Source organism: Carcharhinus amblyrhynchos, chromosome 25 (genome assembly GCF_965287045.1).
Source record: "Carcharhinus amblyrhynchos chromosome 25, sCarAmb.v2.hapA, whole genome shotgun sequence".
NCBI classification, from domain to species: domain Eukaryota; kingdom Metazoa; phylum Chordata; class Chondrichthyes; order Carcharhiniformes; family Carcharhinidae; genus Carcharhinus; species Carcharhinus amblyrhynchos.
Window position 1 is genome coordinate 16967035 of NC_137348.1, and position 19480 is coordinate 16986514.

Genomic DNA, 19480 nt, shown 5'->3' on the forward strand with positions numbered 1-19480 from the left:
GTTGCTCCGATTTCCTCCCACAGTCTGAAAGATGTGTGGGTTAGTTGCATTGGCCATGCTAAATTTTCCCCTCAGTGTACCCAAACAGGTGTTGGAGTGTGGCGACTAGGGGATTTTCACAGTAACTTCATTGCAGTGTTAATGTAGCCATGATATGGAGATACCGGTGTTGGAACGGGGTGGGCACAGTAAGAAGTCTCACACCAGGTTAAAGTCCAACAAGTTTATTTGGTAGCACAAGCTTTCAGAGAGCTGCCCCTCCATCAGGGTGAGTGTCACCTGGTGTTGCAAGACTTTTTAGTGTTAATGTAAGCCTACTTTGTGACACTTAATAAATACACTTTAAACTAAAATAACGCACATAGTTTCCTCACGGGACTGGAAAAACGCACTTAAATCCCAAAGCTCTTTAAACATTAGTAACGTGGATTTTTATTTCTGTAGGTAACTGCGCGCACTATCAGAAGGGCGGATGGTGGTATAACGCATGCGCACATTCAAATCTCAATGGTGTGTGGTACCGTGGTGGACACTATCGCAGCAAGTACCAGGATGGAGTGTACTGGGCAGAGTTCAGAGGGGGGGCTTACTCCCTGAAGTCAGTTACTATGATGATTAGACCCAACCCCAACACTTTCCATTGAGAAGAACTAGGAGTCGTGAACACTCAGAAGTAGAACTGAACTGCACCCTGTATATGAAATCAGCCTTTAAAAAAATCATCAACTTATATACACACCCTGAGCTGTGCTTATTTGGAAATGAAAAGAAAAATACTTCTATGTATTTATTTCCTTCAGAGTATGAACTTGTAATGTCATGTATACAAATTTTATTTCTCTCGCATAACAGCTGTGACAATGCTGAGTTCACAATATTTGTGCTTACAGTCATTTAAAGAAAAAATAGTATTGGAATAAAATTCCCTTGTGTTTGGGAAGTTATTTTGCTTCTGTTCTGTAGCACACCCAAAACCTGTTCTAGCATGCAGAGGGGTCTTCGAGGGTAGCACCTAGCACTGTTTGGATGAAAAGATGAAAGACGGTGGCACAGTGGTTAACACTGCTGCCTCACAGTGCCAGGGACCCGGGTTCAATTCCAGCCTCGGGTGCATGTCACTGTGGAGTCTGCACGTTCTCCCCATGTCTGCGTGGGTTTTCTCCAGGTGCTCCAGTTTCCTCCCACAATCTCAAAGATGTGGATTGGCCAGGATAAATTGTCCCTTCGTGTCCCTAAGTGGATTAGTGGGGTTACGGGGATAGGGCAAGAGTCAGTGCAGACTCAATGGGCCAAAAGGCCTCCTTTTGCACTGTAGAGATTTTATGATTGCTTAAGAATTGTTCAGCTGCCTTCCGCAATGCTAACATTCAACTCGAAGACATGCCTGGAACAGGACAGTCCAGCAACTTCCAACTTCCAGCGAAACACAAGCCTGGGCAGTATTTTTTGTCACACTGCAGGGTCTCATTTGTTCTAGAATTCTGACGCAGGAAAGGAGATGAATCTATGGGTTCTAGTTATACCCTAGAAATTAGCTCTGAGAATTTCCACAGATATTAATACCTCTTCAAAACTGCTATACTCTCTAAATGCTTCCAGTTTGTTTGAGACAGACGTTAAAAAAAACAACCCAAAATGCTCAAGTGCACCCAAAACTCTCCCTCATGTTCTGCTGGACTCTGCACCGAGTAACCACTCGCGAGCATTTTGGATGAAAATTTTGAAGAGGGAGAAGTGAACTATTGGGTGAATTTACAACCAGAGGTCGCAGATCTTTGCAAGGCAGGAACACAAACTGAGAATTCAATTGTGTGCCACCTTCTAACCAGTAATATTAAAGGGCTAATATTCACGGGAATGCATTCCACTATTCAAGATGTAATGATCCTGGCTTGCAATGATCTCTGCTGGAAACACCGTGGAGTAAATTGTCTCCATCGTCAAGCAAGCAAGGATAGACATTGCTGACTCGTGAAGTCAAATCATTGCCTACTGCACTACAGTACACCAGCACATCACTGCATTCGAAAAGGGAGGGCGGGGACGGGGGGGTGGGGGGAGATAGAAGTTTGATAAGGGAAGCATGTAGGTCCGGACAGTCAGTGTTGTAGCATCAACATACACAGCCTTAGCACTGTGGCCTCACAGCATCAAGGGCCTGGGTTCAATTCCAGCCTTGGGTGACTGTGTGTGTGTGAGGACTTTAAACCTTCTCCCCATGTCTGCCTGGGTTTCCTCCCACACTCCAAAGTAGTGCGGGTTAGCCACGCTAAATTATCTCTTAGTGTCAAATGATGGGTAAGGTGGGTGGATTGGCTGTGATAAATGCACGGGTTTAAAGGGCTAGGGCGGGGGGGGGGGGGGGGGGTGGGGTGTTGGTTTGGGTAAGATGGTGTTTCGGAGAGTCGGTGCGGACTCGATGGGTCGAATGGCTTACTTCAGCACTGCCAGGATTTTATGGATTCTAAGCATCACTGTGAAATTCCTCCTCCTATTTTAGCAGGGGTGTGTTCATTGCAAACCCATTGAAATTAATCTACCATTACATAAGGTGAATGATTTCACACCATCACGTTAACCAGTTGTAATGGAATATCCCGTCACATAATCTCCAATCTTCAGTTTCATTTTCTTGGGTGGGGTTGGAGTTTGGGGGTCAAGGGAGATCAACAGATATTACAGCTCAAAAACCCAAGACAACGGAAGTGATTATGTGTTTTTGTGTGTGTGTATACTAATTCCTTGTTTTCTGTCTCATGTCTATTGAAGAATCTTAAACAGGTGAAATAAACATAGCCATATCCATCTGTGGGGGTAAAGGAGGGGCTGCACATCCTTTTTATTTATGCAGTTACTTTATTATAATGTTTCTACTGCATTCTTTTGTGTACATCTTCTCTGTGTCTTACTAACTGTAACAATATGTAAAATACAGTTTGTGATACCAATTTTGAGCCTTCATTGTAGAGTTAATAGAACCAAGTGCTATTGGCAGGAAGTTTTATCTTCTGCAACATTGTCTTGACAGTTCCGATATACTCTAACTGCCACAATAAACATACTTAAATACATTCGCTAATGTTATTTACACTAAACATGTGGGATCGTTCAAATTGCAGCAAGTCCATTTGTAGTGGGGCAGCGTGGTGGCACAGTGGTTAGCACTGCTGTCTCACAGTGCGAGGAACCCAGGTTCCCTGTCACTGTCTGTGCAGAGTCTGCATGTTCTCCCCATATCTGTGTGGGTTTCCTCCAGGTGCTCCAGTTTCCTCCCACAGTCCGAAAGACATGCTGGTAAAGTGCAAAGTGCAATGGCTATGCTAAACTCTCCCTCAGTGTACCCGTACAGGCACCAGTGTGTGGCGACTAGAGGATTTTCACAGTACCTTCATCGCAGTGTTAATGTAAGCCTACTCATGACAATAATAAATAAACTTTAACTTGAGTGTCAGAATAACTGAGTGAGTTTGCATTCAAAATGCTGGATTGACGCTTAGCTACCAGTACCAGCTTCATAAAGCTCCACTTTCTGCAGTTAGATTGGTAATAGTTAGACAGCTCAGTGTGACACATACATGACTGAATATTTTAATTCGCCAATCAGCATGCAATCGAAAAAAAATCTGTGGCTACTTTTGCCCAGGTTTGACAAAACTTGAATATGCATCTGATCCATCGTGGGACCACAGAGATATGTCACAGCACGTCAGACCCCCCAGATATGCAGTGGAACTGTAGCACTGCTGAAGAGTGGAAAGCAAGGGTTAAGCCTGCAGTGTAAACGGCCCCACGGAATCCATATTCATTCACCAGCCAAGTGGACTGCATTTAATCCAAAAATCATTTACTTGTTCTTGCCACCACGTACACAAGAGTAAATGTAGAACGGAGCTAGAATGAGAATGACCATCATAGAAGCTGTGGCAAAATGGCAAAGTGGTTAGCACTGCTACCTCACAGCGCGAGGGACCCGGGTTCAACTCCCAGTTTGGGTCACCGTCTGTGTGGAGTTTGTATGTTCTCCCCGTGCCTGCGTGGGTTTTCTCCGGCTGCTCCAATTTTCTCCCACAGTCCGAAAGATGTGCTGGTTACGTGGCGTGGCCATGCTAAATTACCCTTCTGTGTACCTGAACAGAGGCTGGAGCGTGGCGAATACGGGATTTTCACACTAGCTTCATTGCAGAGTTAACGTAAGCTTATTTGTGACTAATACATAAACTTTATGCATCGATCTGGCCCCAGTGACAACCTGCATTTACACAGCACCTTTGACTTGCATTCCAAGGTGTTTAACAAGAACATTATCAAGCACAAATTGACAACCGGCCTCCCAGTTGGGGCTGGGGCAGTTAGTGTCGCATGTTTCAATTTAAAGTTGCAACCAGTTAATTTGGCTGTTCCACTGGGGTTAGTGATACCGAGTAGAATCTTGGTTTTAAAAGCTTTCCGCTTACTTTAGGCGCACCTCAAAACTTCCCAGTGATAACGTAGACAGGTAACAAAGTTAAACAGCTTCAGCTGTTCGTTCTTGGTTCTTCAGCATCTCCCCATTCCCTTTGACGCACAATGGTTTGCTGGTCATGTGATCCATTCTCTCCATCATCGAGGTGGGGAGGGGGGGAGCAGAAGTCTGTTGTTAGTGCCTTTCGAAAAGTAGCTTGATCAGCTTGTACCTGCAATGTTACCTGAACCATTGTCTCCTGGTATCCCATGTCCAACAGTTGAATCTCAGGTGCTTATCTTAATGCATTGTTAATAGTACGGGAGACCAGGTCTTCCACATTCCTCGGGGGTTTATAGTCTCGAGCTGTCATCCACATCTCAATAAAGTTAAATGTGGACTGCCGGGTAATGCAAACTGAGGCAGCTATTTGTTTTAGGGTCACAGAAGTTTACAGCATGGACACAGGCCCTTCTGCCCAACTTGTCAAGGCTGCCCTTTTTTTAACCACTAAGCTAGCTCCTATTGCCTGCATTTGGCCCATATCCATCTTATTCATGTAACTGTCTAAATACTTTTTAAAAAGACAAAATTGTACCTGCCTCTACTACTGTCTTTGGCAGCTCATTCCAGACATTCATCACCCTCTATTGAAAAAATTGCCCCCCCGGTCCCTTCCGTATCGCTGCCCTTTCACCTTAAACCTATGCTCCCTAGTTTTAGGCTCCTCTACCTTCGGGAAATGATGTTGACAATCAAGCTGATCTATGCCCCTCATTTTTGCCTGTGATTACCAGTCATCCTTTTTGTTATGCTGCTTTGAAAACGTCTGCTCTTAGATGTCCCTGGTTTAAAAATCACTATTTGAGATAAGCACATCTTCACAACAACAGCTATTGTGATTTGAAACGTAATCGAACATCTTTTGCTTTGCATTCAGAATGCTTTGTATTCATATTTGTGCAAATCTTGCATGAGCAACAAACAACATTCCTCCTTGTTGCCAGATACTTTTTTTTTCAAATTTTAACAGAAATATAGAGAATAGAAGCAGGAAGGAGGCCATTTGGCCCTTTGAACCTGCACTGCCAAGCATTATGATCATGGATGATCATCTATATGATCATAATAGTATTCTGATTCCCTCCTTCTCCCATATCATGGAATCATAGAATCTCTACAGTGCAGGAAGAGGCCACTTAGCCCATCGAGTCAGCACCTACTCTCCGAAACAGCATCTTTCCCAGCCCCGCCCTATCATCATAACCCCATGCATTTATCCCACTAATCTCCCAAACCTACACATCTTGGGCCACTGAGGGATAATTTAGCATGGCCAATCCACCCACCTGCATATCCTTAAACTGTGAGTGGAAATTGGAGCATCTGGAGGAAATCCACACAGAGGACGTGCAAACCCCACACAATCATCCAAAGCCAGAATCGAACCTTGGTCCATGGCGCTGAGAGACAGCAATGCTAATCACTGTGCCACCTTGTTGACCCTTGATGCTTTTTAGCCCCAAGAACCAGACCTAACTGCTTCTTGAAATCAGGCGTTCTGTCCTCAACTGCTTTCTGTGGTAGTGAATTCCACACATTCACCAGTCTCTGGGTGAAGAAATTTCTCCTCACTTCAGTCCAAAAGGTTTACCCCTTTTCAAAGAACAAAGAAAATTACAGCACAGGAACAGACGCTCTGGCCCTCCAAGCCTGCACTGACCACGCTGCCCGACTTAACTAAAAGCCCCTACCCTTCCGGGGACCATATCCCTCTATTCCCATCCTGTTCATGTATTTGTCAAGACAACCCTTAAAAGTCATTATTATATCCACTTCCACTACCTCCCCCAGCAATGAGTTCCAGGCACTCATCACCCTCTGTGTAGAAAATCTGCCTCGTACATCATCTTTAATCATCGCCCCTCACACTAGTAATTGATTCTTCCACCCTGGGAAAAAGCTTCTGACTATCCACTCTGTCCAAGCCTCTCAAAATCTTGTAGACTTCTATCAGGTTGCCCCTCAACCCCTGTTGTTCCAGCAAGAATAAACCAAGTTTCTCCAACCTCTCCTCATAGCTAATGCCCTCCATACCGGTAAATCTTTTCTGTATCCTCTCTAAAGCCTCCACATCCTTCTGGTAGTGTGGCAACCAGAATTGACATTATATTCCAAGCGCATCCTCAAACTATATATAATACCCTAGATTGGAACAATGACTTCCAAGAATAGAAAGTGGTATCTCAGAGTATGTTCAAGTACACATAAGTGCAGTGACAATTGAATGAACTTTGCACAGGCAAACTAAGTATGGTAAAATCCTGATTACCTAGCACGAGGGAATGGGTTGTGCCAGTTAATCAAAAACGCCCAGCTGACTAAAAGTTCCACTTATCAACCAAACGGCATGGGTTCCGGATAACTTTGTAATTCCTTCCCTTCCAGTTGGTGAAGTGGCTTTTTGTATTCAGGGAACATCAAATTCCGGTTATTTTTGTATTCTGGTTACTAGCATGCCCTGGATAACACAACGTTTACTGTATTAACAATGCACGGCAAATGACCATGACCCTGATGCTATAGCAACAATCAGCCACCAATAACACATGTTAATAAATATGGACTGCACAAGCCTCAAAGTAAAAGGGGCTTGCTGAACAGAATAAATTGCAGCAGACACACATTCAGGAGTAGAAAACAGGAAAAGCCAACAGAGCTAATACAGGAGTGAAGCAAAACTCCTGTAAATTAATACAACTTCCCTGGTTTGAAAGCTGGCCTACTGGGACTTTCCAAAGAGCAATAATGGCATTCCAGAGTAGTTGAAACAAATGGCCCTCGCAAGAAACAAAACCTCTTCAACAATAAGAACCACATGTGACAGATGAACCACCAATTGCACAAAGCAGAGCAAAACAACACTCAGCACAAGTCAAAACACAGAAAAGCTACACGCAAAAAAACACTCCCACTGACCCAAAGCATGTAACAAGCACCAAGCAGCTTGCCAGGGAAGTTAAGGGTAATCGGAGAGCGCACTAGTTTGCAGGATATCTACAACTTGTTTTTGGCACGCTTCACCACATTTTTCAAACCTTTCGAGGCCACAAGCAACTACCGGGATCAAATTTGTCCAACATCTATGTTTACAGTAACGGCTGACTGAACCATGTCACAATGCTACCTATGGTATTTGAAAGGGTAGCTTAGAATCATAGAATCCCTACAGTGCAGAAGGAGGCCATTCAGCCCATCGAGCCTGCATCATCAACAATGCCCCCTCCACCCCAGGGCCCTATCCCTGTAATCCATGTATTTACCCTGCTAATCCCCAACGCTAAGGGGCAATTCATCATGGTCAATCAACCTAACCTGCACATCTTTGGAGTGTGGGAGGAAACCGGAGCACGCAGAGGAAACCCACGCAGAAATGTCCAAACTCCACACACAGTCGCCCACACGCACGTGAGCGCACACATACACACACACAGTTGCCCAAGGCTGGAATCTAACTCGTGTCCTTGGTGCTGTGGGTCCACAGTGTTCAGGCTGTTATATGTTGATGCTATAACACTGAATTTCTGGGTCAACATGCATTCCTTATCAAACATTGATTTCCCCACCACCTTTTCGAATGCAGTAATGTACTAGTGTACTATAGTGCAGTAGACAATGAACTGACTTCAAAAATCAGCAGCATTACCCTTCCTTGCTCAACAAAGGAGATGATTTACTCCACAGACAGTCACTTGTCTCGACTCTTGTCCAATTTATTCCTGAGGGAGGTGCAATCACACAGTAAAGATTAATTCCAATTTTGAGTTAGGCTGTCTGGCAGTTTTCGATTCTTCTGTATCATTTCAACATGGCATGGATCTTCAGATTTTCTTTCCAAAATGATTGAACCCTCCACCACGGAGGAGTTTGCTCTCTTTCCTTCGGTGAGGAGAAATTGTTCATCTTGGGATATCCCCCATCATCAAACATTTTTAGGATGTCCAGGCTTTGAGTGTGTGTCATCGTAGACTTAAGCTCTAGCCAGTCAGGACTCAAGTGATGGAGATCACAGAATGGTTGCAGCACAGGAGAAGGCCATTCAGCCCATTGAGTCTATCCTGGCTCTCTGCAACAGCAACTCAACTAATCCCATTGCCCACCCTTTTCCTGCAGCCCTGCGGTTAGCTGTTTTCTCATTGGATGCACATCCAATGGCCGTTGGAAAGCTCAGATTGAATTTGCCTCCATCACACACTCAGGCGGTACATTCCACACCCCAACCATTTGATACGTAAAATATTTTCCTCATGTCACTATCTTATTCTTTCCTAACCACCTTAAAGTCAATGTTCTCGACCTATTTGCCAACAGGAAACTGTTCCACTCTGTGCATTTTTGTCTAGACTTCTCATGATGTTGAGCACTTGTATCAAATCTCGACCTTCTCAATCTTCTCTTTTCATAGAATGACAGAGTCTCTATAGTGCAGAAGGAGGCCATTCAGTCTACCAACTCTTCCAATAGACATCTTACCCAGGTCCACCCCCTACTCCCAGACTATCCCTGTAACTGCATGCACTTACCCCACCAGTCTCCTCAACTTACACATCTTGAGACTCTAAGGGCAATTTAGCATTGCCAATTCACCTAACCTGCATATCTTCTGGGCTCCAAGGAATCCAAGGAGAAGCACATCAGCTCTCCAAACTATCACATGTCCCTCAACCCTGAGACTATTTTCGTGAATCTTCTACGTGCTTTCAAAAGTCTTCGCCACTCTTTCCTTTGTCACTTGACTCTAAGAGGTGCAGTGGCTGTGGGAGTGAAAGATCTTAATTGACATTAAGTAGCATGGTGGCACAATGGTTAGCACTGCTGCCTCACAGCGCCACTGACCCAGATTCAGTTCTGGCTTGGGGTGATTGTCTGTACGGGGTTTGCACATTCTCCCCGTGTCTGCGTGGATTTCCTCCGGGTGCACTGGTTTCCTCCCAAAGTCCAAAGATTTGCAGATTAGGTTGATTGGCCACAGTAAATTGACACATAGGCAGACTAGCAGGGTAAATACGTGGTTTAAGGGGATAGGGCCTGGGCGGGATTGTGGTCGGTGCAGATTCCATGGGCCCGAATGGCCTCGTTCTGCACTGCTGGAGTTCTATGATTATATAACATGCACAGAGACATGTCCACTTCTTACAGCCACAAAGAGACACGAGGATTACAGTTTCATGCACGAATGTTTGTGCATACAGTTTGGTCTACATTCATGCCACATGTGTCTCTTCAGCACGTCAATCTCTTTCTCAGGAAACAAACACGTTATGCTCCAGTAATTGCGTGCTGCCTGCATTCTTGACTTGAACACAAGCTGTGCTTTTCAATGGATGGTGACAGTGTTGTGAATGAAATGCCAATTGGAACATAACCTCCACCAGATGCAGTGTTGATGGATAGACTTGTAATTCTTGGTGTCAGATATAAAACAGCTGGTGATGATCCACGGGCCGTCCAGTGAACGAACCCATAAAAGTGCATTACTGGCTAAGAAGACATCAGGTTTTATCATGGTCATGTGTGGCAGCCTGCTATCCACGCTGAATGGAGTAGAGACATCCTGTTGACTAACACTTGTCCCTGGAACCCACGTCTAGTGACTGAATCAGAGTCACAAACAGGCTGAGATGGGCAACATTCACCAGCTCATTTCTACAGCCTTTCCTCATTTACATCAGATCTTCAAAACAGCATTGTCTATGATGGCCTTAAATAGCTGTTGAAGAGAGTCACAGCCACAAAAACCTTCCAAGCAACAGACAGAAGCACAAAGTCAGTCGTTTCCACAGCAAAACTGGTTACTCACATCTTTGCAAAATGACAAACAGATCCAACCAACCCACTTGAAAGACTGAGAGATGATCTGCTTTTTGGCATCCAGTGATTGCAAAACATCTCTCCGTAGGGATCTCTGGTGTGGAGCGTTAACAGAGTTCGCCCCATTTTCTCAGTTGGCACCACGAGATACGTACGTGGACGTTTCCCCGTTGGCTAGAAAGCTGCTGCGCCATGAGATAGAGAGAGGAAATTTCTGACCGTGCTCACCCCAAGACCAGAAAATCCTGCCCGAGGTCAACAGACCTTTGCATCATCCGCGTCCCACCCATTACGATTTCGGTAGTGGGCGGGACTGGAAAATTCTGCCCCGTGGTTCCAGAAGGTGTTTGACTCCGATGAGGAAGTTTCAGCACAGAGTCACATATCATCAGCTTGCTGGCTGATGCTTAGCGATCCAGCAAAAGGAAAAGGTAGGAAAGTAGTATAAGAAACAAACTAACTTTGGTTAAAAATAATCATTACATGAAAGATGACTTTTGAAGAACACAAATAGGAAAATAAGTGAAATACCGTGGACGCTGGAATCTGAAAAAAGAACAGAGGACTCTGGAAAAACCCAACAGGCCTGGCAGCATCTAAAAATAAAAAGTCCTCTTTAAATTCAAATTACTTTACCTGGTGATATTTTGTTTCCTTCAAAACTTTTATATTCTCAGCAACATTGGAAAATCTTTACAGACCTACTGAGAGGCAACCTGCAGAGACTTGCCAAAGAGACAGAAATCTCTATAGCAAGTATCTAACATGCAACAAACACCAAATCCCATCTACCAACATTTGGCCCATAGCCTTGTAGCCCAATTTTGTATGCAGTAACCAGGCTTATAATTATGTTACGATACATCTTACATCCATTAGAATGCAAAGTCACACAAGAAATTCTTTCACACGTCTCTGGCCCAAACCCACAACAGCAACATTATAAACTTGGGAGAAGGTCACTTTCCTTCAGAAAGGAACGAGACACGGCAGAGGGCGGAATACCAAAAATACAACCTTTGTATCAGGTGTTCCGCAAAATGAAGGGAGACAGATTTGGAAGGTTTTTTTTTAAAACCAGGATTTGCAGATTCCCAGGAAGAACGAGAACCAACAAATGTCCAAAGATGTGCGGGTTAGGTGTACTGGCCATGCTAAGTTGCCCCTTAGTGTCAAGGGGATGAATACGTGGGGTTACGGGGATAGGGCATGGATGGGATTGTTGCTGGTTCAGGTTCAATGGGCTGAAGGCCTCCTCTTGCACTGCATGGATTCTATGATTCAATATCTCTTCTCCATTCAGGACAGATACTTTCACAAGCAGGGGCAATGGCTATTGAGTAGCTCACCCAATTTTAGAAGCCAGAACCCAGCCTGGTTGCTGAGTGCGTTGGGCAGGCATTGTAATGACCAACAGAACAAACAGAACTGGATCCTTTAAACTGCCTATTTGGGATCGAGAAATAAGCACCGGAAACAGAGTCCAAACTAAACATGACCTTTTCATTCAAAATTGGCATTCTATAGGAAGAAGTTAAACTTAGCATGAAGTCTGGGATATCAGGAAAAAGAACCCAAGAGGGGAAAGAAACATCCATGAATTAAAAAGGTAAGTCTCAGAGGTGACTAAAAGAAAAATGTTTAATTTAAAAGTTTCCTTGCAAATAGCCAAAACGTTTGCTAATCTGAATCACTTGAGGTTTAGCATATTTTTAAAAAGGAAACATGACTACGTTATGCCCACTGTTGCAAAATCCCCATCTTGAGTACAAATGGGATCATTCTGTCTTCCCTCATGCAGATCTTGCTGCTGTACAAATGCCCGTAGGATCGTACAGTACAAAAGAGGCCCTTCGGCCCATTGAGTCTGCACCGACACGCAAGAATCACCTGAACTCCCACCTAATACCACCGACCAGTACTTGACCCCAGCCTTGTAGCCCGATTTTACATGCAGTAACCAGGGTTATAATTACTTTACGATACATCTCGCATCCATTGGAATGCATTTGTTGGCTGTCTGATTGCGAGAGTTGTGGTGAGCATTCTAGTGGTAGTAAAAGCAAAATACTGTGGGTGTTGGAAATCTGAAATAAAAACAGAAAATGCTGGAAAAATTCTGGTCTGGCAACATCAGTTCATTTCAGAGGATCATTTAGACACCAAAACGTTTAACACTGTTTCTCTCTCCACCCACACCTTCTGAATTTATCCAACATTTTCTGTTTTTAGTCCCGCAGTAAGATTGCACTTACTGGCTGTGTATTTCTGTCTGTTTCCCCACTATCTTCGTTTTTGATTTGATTTATTATTGGCGCATGTATTAGCATTTAGTGAAAAGTATTGTTTCTTGTGCACTATACAGAGTAAGCATACTGTACATAGAGAAGGAAAGGAGAGGATGCAGAATGTATGTTACTGTCATAGCCACAGTGCAGAGAAAGATCAACTTAATATGAGGTAGGTCCATTCAAAAGTCTGACGGCAGGACGGAAGAAGCAGTTTTTGAGTTGGTTTGTAAGTGGCCTCAGACTTTTGCATCTTTTTCCCAATGGAAGAAATTGGAAGAGAGAATGTCTGGGCTGCGTGGGGTCCTTGATTTTGCTGGCTGCTTTTCCGAGGCAGCGGGAAGTGTAGACAGTGTCAATGGATGGGAGGCTGTTTTGTGTGACAAACTGGGCTTTGTTCGCAACCCTTTGTAGATTCTTGTGGTCTTTGTCAGAGCAGGTGCCACACTAAGCTGTGATACAACCAGAAAGGATGCTTCTATTTGCATCTGTCAATATTGGTGAGAGTCATAGCAGACATGGCAGTCCTTAGCCTCCTGAGAAAGTAGAGGCTTGGTGGGCTTTCTTAACTATAGTATTGGCATGGGGGCGGGGAGGGGGGGGGGGGACCAGGACAGGTCGTTGGTGATCTGGACACCTAAAAACTTGAAGCTCTCGACCCTTTCTACTTCATCCCCATTGATGTAGACAGGGGCATGTCTTCTACTCTGCTTCCTGAAGTCGATGACTATCTCCTTCATTTTACTGACATTGAGGGAGAGATTATTGTCATTGCATCATTTCACCAGATTCCCTGTCTCTTAACTGTACTCTGTCTCATCATTGTTTGCGATCCAACTCACTATGATGGTATCATCAGCAAACTTGAAAAATCGAGGCAGAGGGGAATTTGGCCATAGTCATAGGTGTATAAGGAGTAGAGTAAGGGGCTGAGGGGGCCAGCCTTATAGGGCGCTGGTGTTGATGATAACTTGTGCTCAGACCACAGTGCAATCCAGGCAACTTCAGTGGCAGCATTCCAAAGGTGAGGAAACGTCAAATGTAGGTGAGCTACGGCCAAAAACACACACATTTGCCATTATCTTTTGTATTGGTTCAAAATTCAATTCATCCCAATCAGATTCTGTCCACAATTTGACCATCGAAACAGCAGCATTCAGCCAATTCCACTGCTTTGGGAAATTGCATGTGTTTTTAGGCTCACAAACACTGGTAGGTATGTTTAAAGCATTTCATCATATCCAAAAATATTAATTTATTAAGAAATTATCTAGCATACCGACAAATAAGTCAGAAAAGATTTTCCAAGTAACCTGTAGTGATTTTAAATCCCAGCTGGCAGGGAGGACAACCTTGCTAAAGTGCCCCTTTTTAATCAAAGAGTCATTTTCATTTGTATTAATATCCAGCTTAAATATATTGGGTAGGCACAGTGGTTAGCATTGCTGCCTTACAGCGACAGGGACCCGTGTTCGATTCCCGGTTTGGGTCACTCTCTGTGTGGAGTCTGCATGTTCTCCCCGTGTTTGCTTGGGTTTCCTCCGGGTGCTCCGGTTTCCACAGCCCAAAGACTGTGCCAGCTAGGTCCATTGGCCATGCTGAATTCTCCCTCAATATACCCGAACACGTGCCTGAATGTGGTGACTAGGGGATTTTCACAGTAACTTCACTGCAGTGTTAATGTAAATCGACTTGTGACACTAATAAGTAAACTTCAAAAAACTTTAATATGAAACACCTTTGGGGGAAAAAGAAATTGTTCCACTGCACTACCAAATTATGTTGCTTCATGGAATTGAATTTTAGCAGACCTATTCCAAGTGCATTTTGGGCACAAGTCCCCAACTGCACTCAAAGTGGAAACTCTATCGAAATGAATCCAACTCAAACATGGGTGGGATTTTCCAACCGCGCCCGCCCCCAAACCTGAAACTCCTGCCCAAGGTCAACAGACCTTTCCATGGTCTGCTTTATGCCACTGCCTCCCCCGAGTACCACTTACCATGAAATATTGTAGCTGAAAGTGTGCCATAAAAGCTACAGCCATTGTTTTAACAGCTGTCATCGGATTAAACATCATTTCATAAATCCTTCATTTGGACAATCTTTTATTGAACTTTGCAATTCAGGTTTTGGACCCTAACATCTAAAAGAAACAAAATGCTTTGTTATTTTGCAATCACCGGAAAGGGAGGAAAATGTTACAAAAGCAGCGAGGTGATAGGTGTGGAGCGATATTGCCATTTCTGTTTGAAACAATAGACAAATGCATGGATTCAAATGAAAGTTTATTTATTAGTGTCACAAGTAGGCTTACATTAACACTGCAATGAAGTTACTGTGAAAATTCTCTAGTCGCCACACTCCGGTGCCTGATTGGATACACTGAGGGAGAATGTAGCATGTCCAGTGCACCTAACCAGCATGTCTTTGGGACTATGGGAGAAACTGGAGCACCCGAAGGAAACCCATGCAGTCATAGGGAGAATGTGCAAACTCCGCACAGACAGCGACCCGAGCCGGGAATCGAACACAGGTCCCTGGTGCTGTGAGACAGCAGTGCTAATCACTGCGCTGCCCAATGCACCATGAAACATGTGAATCCATCAGGAGCCACTCTGTACTTACTTTAAAATCGGTCGGTAACTTTTGACGACTTCTGCTGATAAAACGGTTTCAGAATGGGGGCTATGTGTAGGACACAGCTAAAGGGATTGATTTCAGTTTATGAAACAGCAGTTTCTGAGCTGAGGTAAATAGAAAATACTTAGCAAAGTGCAGCAAAGTCAAGGCTCATCAGATGCTAATTATCGGAACATGGCTTGAATTACAGTACCACAGCTGGAATTTTCCCAGATATTTGACTGGGCTTCCGAATCCAGCTGTGGACTTCATGCATGGCCAAAGAATGCCAATAGCACAGGTAGCTCAAGTCTTTGCTTAGAACCTTCACTACTGAGGTACGAAAGGTCTGTTCCCATTAATGGCAGGCTAGTCGAAACATTTACAGAAATGTGGAGCAGTCTCCAATACTGTGAGTCAGAATGTAAATGTGGAAATATTTACTCCTTGGCTTTGCACTTTGTATTTTCAGACAGAATTGTGAGCACTGAAAAAATGTTTAATGGCTCATTTTTGAGAAAGAAAATTAATTTTCCTTTGAAGGCGGCAACTTTACATTCAAATCGGCATCCTTTTTTTCCCGTTGCTTTGAAATGTGGCTTCCACTAAGAACTCTGCAATTTAGTCACAACTAAACCCTTCAAGTGGTGGTGACACAGATGCGGCCAAGCCCATCAAACCGTTGCCATATTACTAAATCACGTTGGAGCACTTGAAATCCAAAGATGTGTAGGTTAGGTGGATTGGCCCTACTCAATTGTCCTTTGGTGCCAGACTAAATACATGGGGTCAGGGGGGTAAGGCCTGATGTCAGTACAGGCTCAATGGGCCGACTGGCCTCTCTCTGCACTGTAGGATTTTTTTTCTATTTATTCATGGACATAGGCGTCGCTGGCTAGCCAGCATTTATTGCCCAGCATTATTTGCCCTCGAGAAGGTGGTGGTGAGGTGCCTTCTTGAATCGCTGCAGTCCATGTTCTGTGGGTTGACCCACAATGCCATTAGGGAGGGTTTTCCAGGATTTCGACCCAGCCACTGCGAAGGAACGGCTGATGTATTTCCAAGTCAGGATGGCGAGCGGTTTGGAGGGGGAACTTGCAGGTGGTGATTGAAATCACAATTGTGCCAATTTTAATTTAGTCTTGAACAGAGCAGAGAAAAGCATTATATCTAGTAATATTAGATACAGAGTATGGACTCCAAGTCAATTCACCTGCTTCAGTGAGAGATCGTGAAGGAGATTGCACACACGGGCAGACAAGCTTTAATGAATGAAGACCCTTTGATTCACATAGTCTTGGATGGAATGGAGGGGGGGGGGTCCAATCATTATTAACACTGGCTCTCTCCCCACACAAAATAAGCAAATATTTGACTTTTTTGAGAAAGTGAACAGTAAGGGTGGTTTTTAAACACATGTAACTATATATACTTAATATAATAAACTTCTCAAAATAACATCTTGCTGGGGCGGCATAGTGGTTAGCATTGCTGTCTCTCAGCGCTAGGGATTCGAATTCAGTTCCTGCCTTGGGTCACTGTGTGGAGTTTGCACATTCTCCCCGCATCTGCGTGGGTTTCCTTCGGGTGCTCTGGTTTCCTCCCACTGTCCAAAGATGTGTGGGTTAGGTTGATTGGCCATGCTAAGTTGACCTAGTGTCAAAGGGATTAGCAGGGTAAATGTGTGGGGTTGCAGGAATAGGACCTGCGTGGGATTCTAGTCAGTGCAGACTCAGTAGGTCGAATGGCCTCTTTCTGCACTGTGGGGATTCTATGATTCTACAAAATGAAACCTTAAAGGAATCTCAATTTATTCTGAGAGTACACAGTATATTAAAATATATTTCTTAATAGATTTCTCAAAAGTCTAATTTTAAATGCCAACAGTTGTTGCTTCTATATTAGAATGACCTTCACAGCAGAAATATGGGCTCAGTTTTAACACATTCAAAACACATCCATTAACACAAACTTAGGCCCATATTTACTGTCAATGTACTGACATTGCACAGACTCATTTTCAATGCAATATCCTTAATTAATTTGAATTGAGAGGGAAAGGAGGAAGTGAATTGGAATAGACTTCATCCACATCCAAAATCCTTAACAGTACAGATTACACTACAGATAGGGCAGAACGGTGGCACAGTGGTTAACACTGCTGCCTCATAACGCCAGGGACTCAGGTTCAATTCCCAATTTGGGTTACTGTCTATATGGAGTTTTGCACGTTCTCCCTTTGTCTGAGTGGGCTTCCTCCGGGTGCTCCAGTTTCCTCCCACGGTCTGAAAGATGTGCTGGTTAGGTCCATTGGCCATGCTAAATTGCTCTTTAGTGTCAGGGGGACTAACTAGGGTAAATGCATGGGGTTAGGGACTGGGTGGGTTTTGTGGTCAGTGCAGACTTGATGGGCCATTTGATCTCCTTCTGCACTGTAGGATTCCATGACTTTGGAAGTACAGTAATCAACCTATCGACACACAGCAGCCATTCTAGTACATCTGATCAACAGCCACAAAATCAATGAGCAGTTAATAGATGACCAATTTTGAAGATTTCCCCACAAAGTACCCAAATATCTCATTAAGACCATAAGGTGTCGGATATAGGAGCAGAATTAGGCCAGTCGGCCCATCGAATCTGCTCTGTCATTCAATCATGACTAATATGATTCTCATCCACATTCTCCTGCCTTCTCCCTTTATTCATCAAGAACCTATCTATCACTGTCTTAAAGACACTCAATGACCTGGCCTCCACAGCCCTCTATTGCAATGATTTCCACAGATTCACCACCCTCTGGCTGAAGAATTTCCTCCTCATTTCAGCATTAAAGGAGTGTCCCTTCACTCTGAGGTTGTGCCCTCAAGTTCTAATCTCTCCCACTAGTGGAAACATTGCCTCCATGTCTACTCTATAGAGGCCTCTCAGTATTTGGAGAATCTCAATTCGATCCCCCCCTCATTCCTTCTAATCTCCATTAACTGTGGACCCAGATTCGTCAACCACTCCATATGATAAATCCTTCATTTCTGGGATTATTCTTGTGAACAACTCCTGGACCCTCTCCAAGGCCAGCATATCCTTCCTTATGTATGGGGCCCAAAACTACTCAAAATATTCCAAATGGGGTCTGACAAGAGCCGTATACAGCCTCAGGAGTACATCCCCGATAGAGGGAACAATTATCACATCAACTATTGGATTTGACCGGTGCATAAAATCAATAACCTATAGTATTGTTCTCGAACATCTAACCACTAACATTACTGCTTCACCAATCACCTTCCCACCCCACCCCCGCCTCCCCCCACAGCTCCAGATTAATGAGACAGGCCTTTTAAAAGATTATTCAAAATTTATTTTTAAAGTTTATCTTTATTATTGTCATAAGTAGACCTACATCAACACTGCAATGAAATTAGTGTGAAAATCCCCTAGTTGCCACACTCTGGCACCTGTTCAGATACACTGAGGGAGAATTTAGCATGGCCAATGCACCTCACCAGCACGTCTTTTGGACTGTGGGAGGAAACCGGAGTGCCCAGAGGGAACCCACGCAGAAACGGGGAGAACTTGCAGATTCCACACAGACAGTAACCCACAAGTGCGTTTGAAAGAAAAAAAGTCAACTTCCTGTGTCTCCCATGTGGAAGCAAGTCAAATCGGCCTCCTTCTGCACTATAGGGATTGTGATTTTATTTGATTTAAATCCTCCCTTTTCCATTTTGTGCTATTTCTTACAATTAACCTCAGCGCACTTGGAAGCGATCTAGATCAAGTGACATTGGATATCAGTGGCAGACTTTTCTAAAACAATAAACACTTCTCGCTTCAACCTCAGCACCTCTTGACCTGAGCCACAGATGCAAGTAAACCCAACTCCAAAGGGACACCATTGAAGAGAAGACCAGGGTTGCCTTTCATTAGAGCAAAGTCTAGCTTACAGGAAAAATACATGTAACTACTCCTGGGACAGTACCTTTTATTAATCTGTAACTCAATGGTTGATAGATCCCTCAAGACGTCAGGCCAATATCTGGCTGCTGTCAAAGAAACTAATGGGATGTTAGGTTGTATAAAAACAGGCAAGAAGTATAGATCAAAGGAAATAACACTGTCTTGATATAGACCACAGGCCACAGCTGGGGTTTTGTGCACAGTTCTTCAAACTACACCACAGAAGAGATCTAGCCAAGTTGGAAGAAAAAAAGTACAAAGAAGAGCTACTAAAAGACTTTAGGCACTGGAGAACAGC

General features: G+C 43.9%; 2 protein-coding genes across 3 annotated transcripts in view; one reads left to right on the forward strand and one right to left on the reverse strand.

The window, feature by feature from the left end:
- The window catches only part of LOC145358251 (angiopoietin-related protein 2-like), a 54258-nt gene extending 52227 nt beyond the window's left edge, over positions 1 to 2031 (forward strand). Inside the window, exon 5 of the mRNA XM_080212112.1 lies at positions 445 to 2031. Coding sequence (XP_080068238.1) covers positions 445 to 644 — 200 coding nt within the window. The 3' untranslated portion in view covers positions 645 to 2031. The remainder of the gene's footprint in view (positions 1 to 444) is intronic.
- Positions 1 to 19480, reverse strand: part of ralgps1 (Ral GEF with PH domain and SH3 binding motif 1) — a 710183-nt gene that overhangs the window by 424657 nt on the left and 266046 nt on the right. The window lies entirely within an intron of this gene.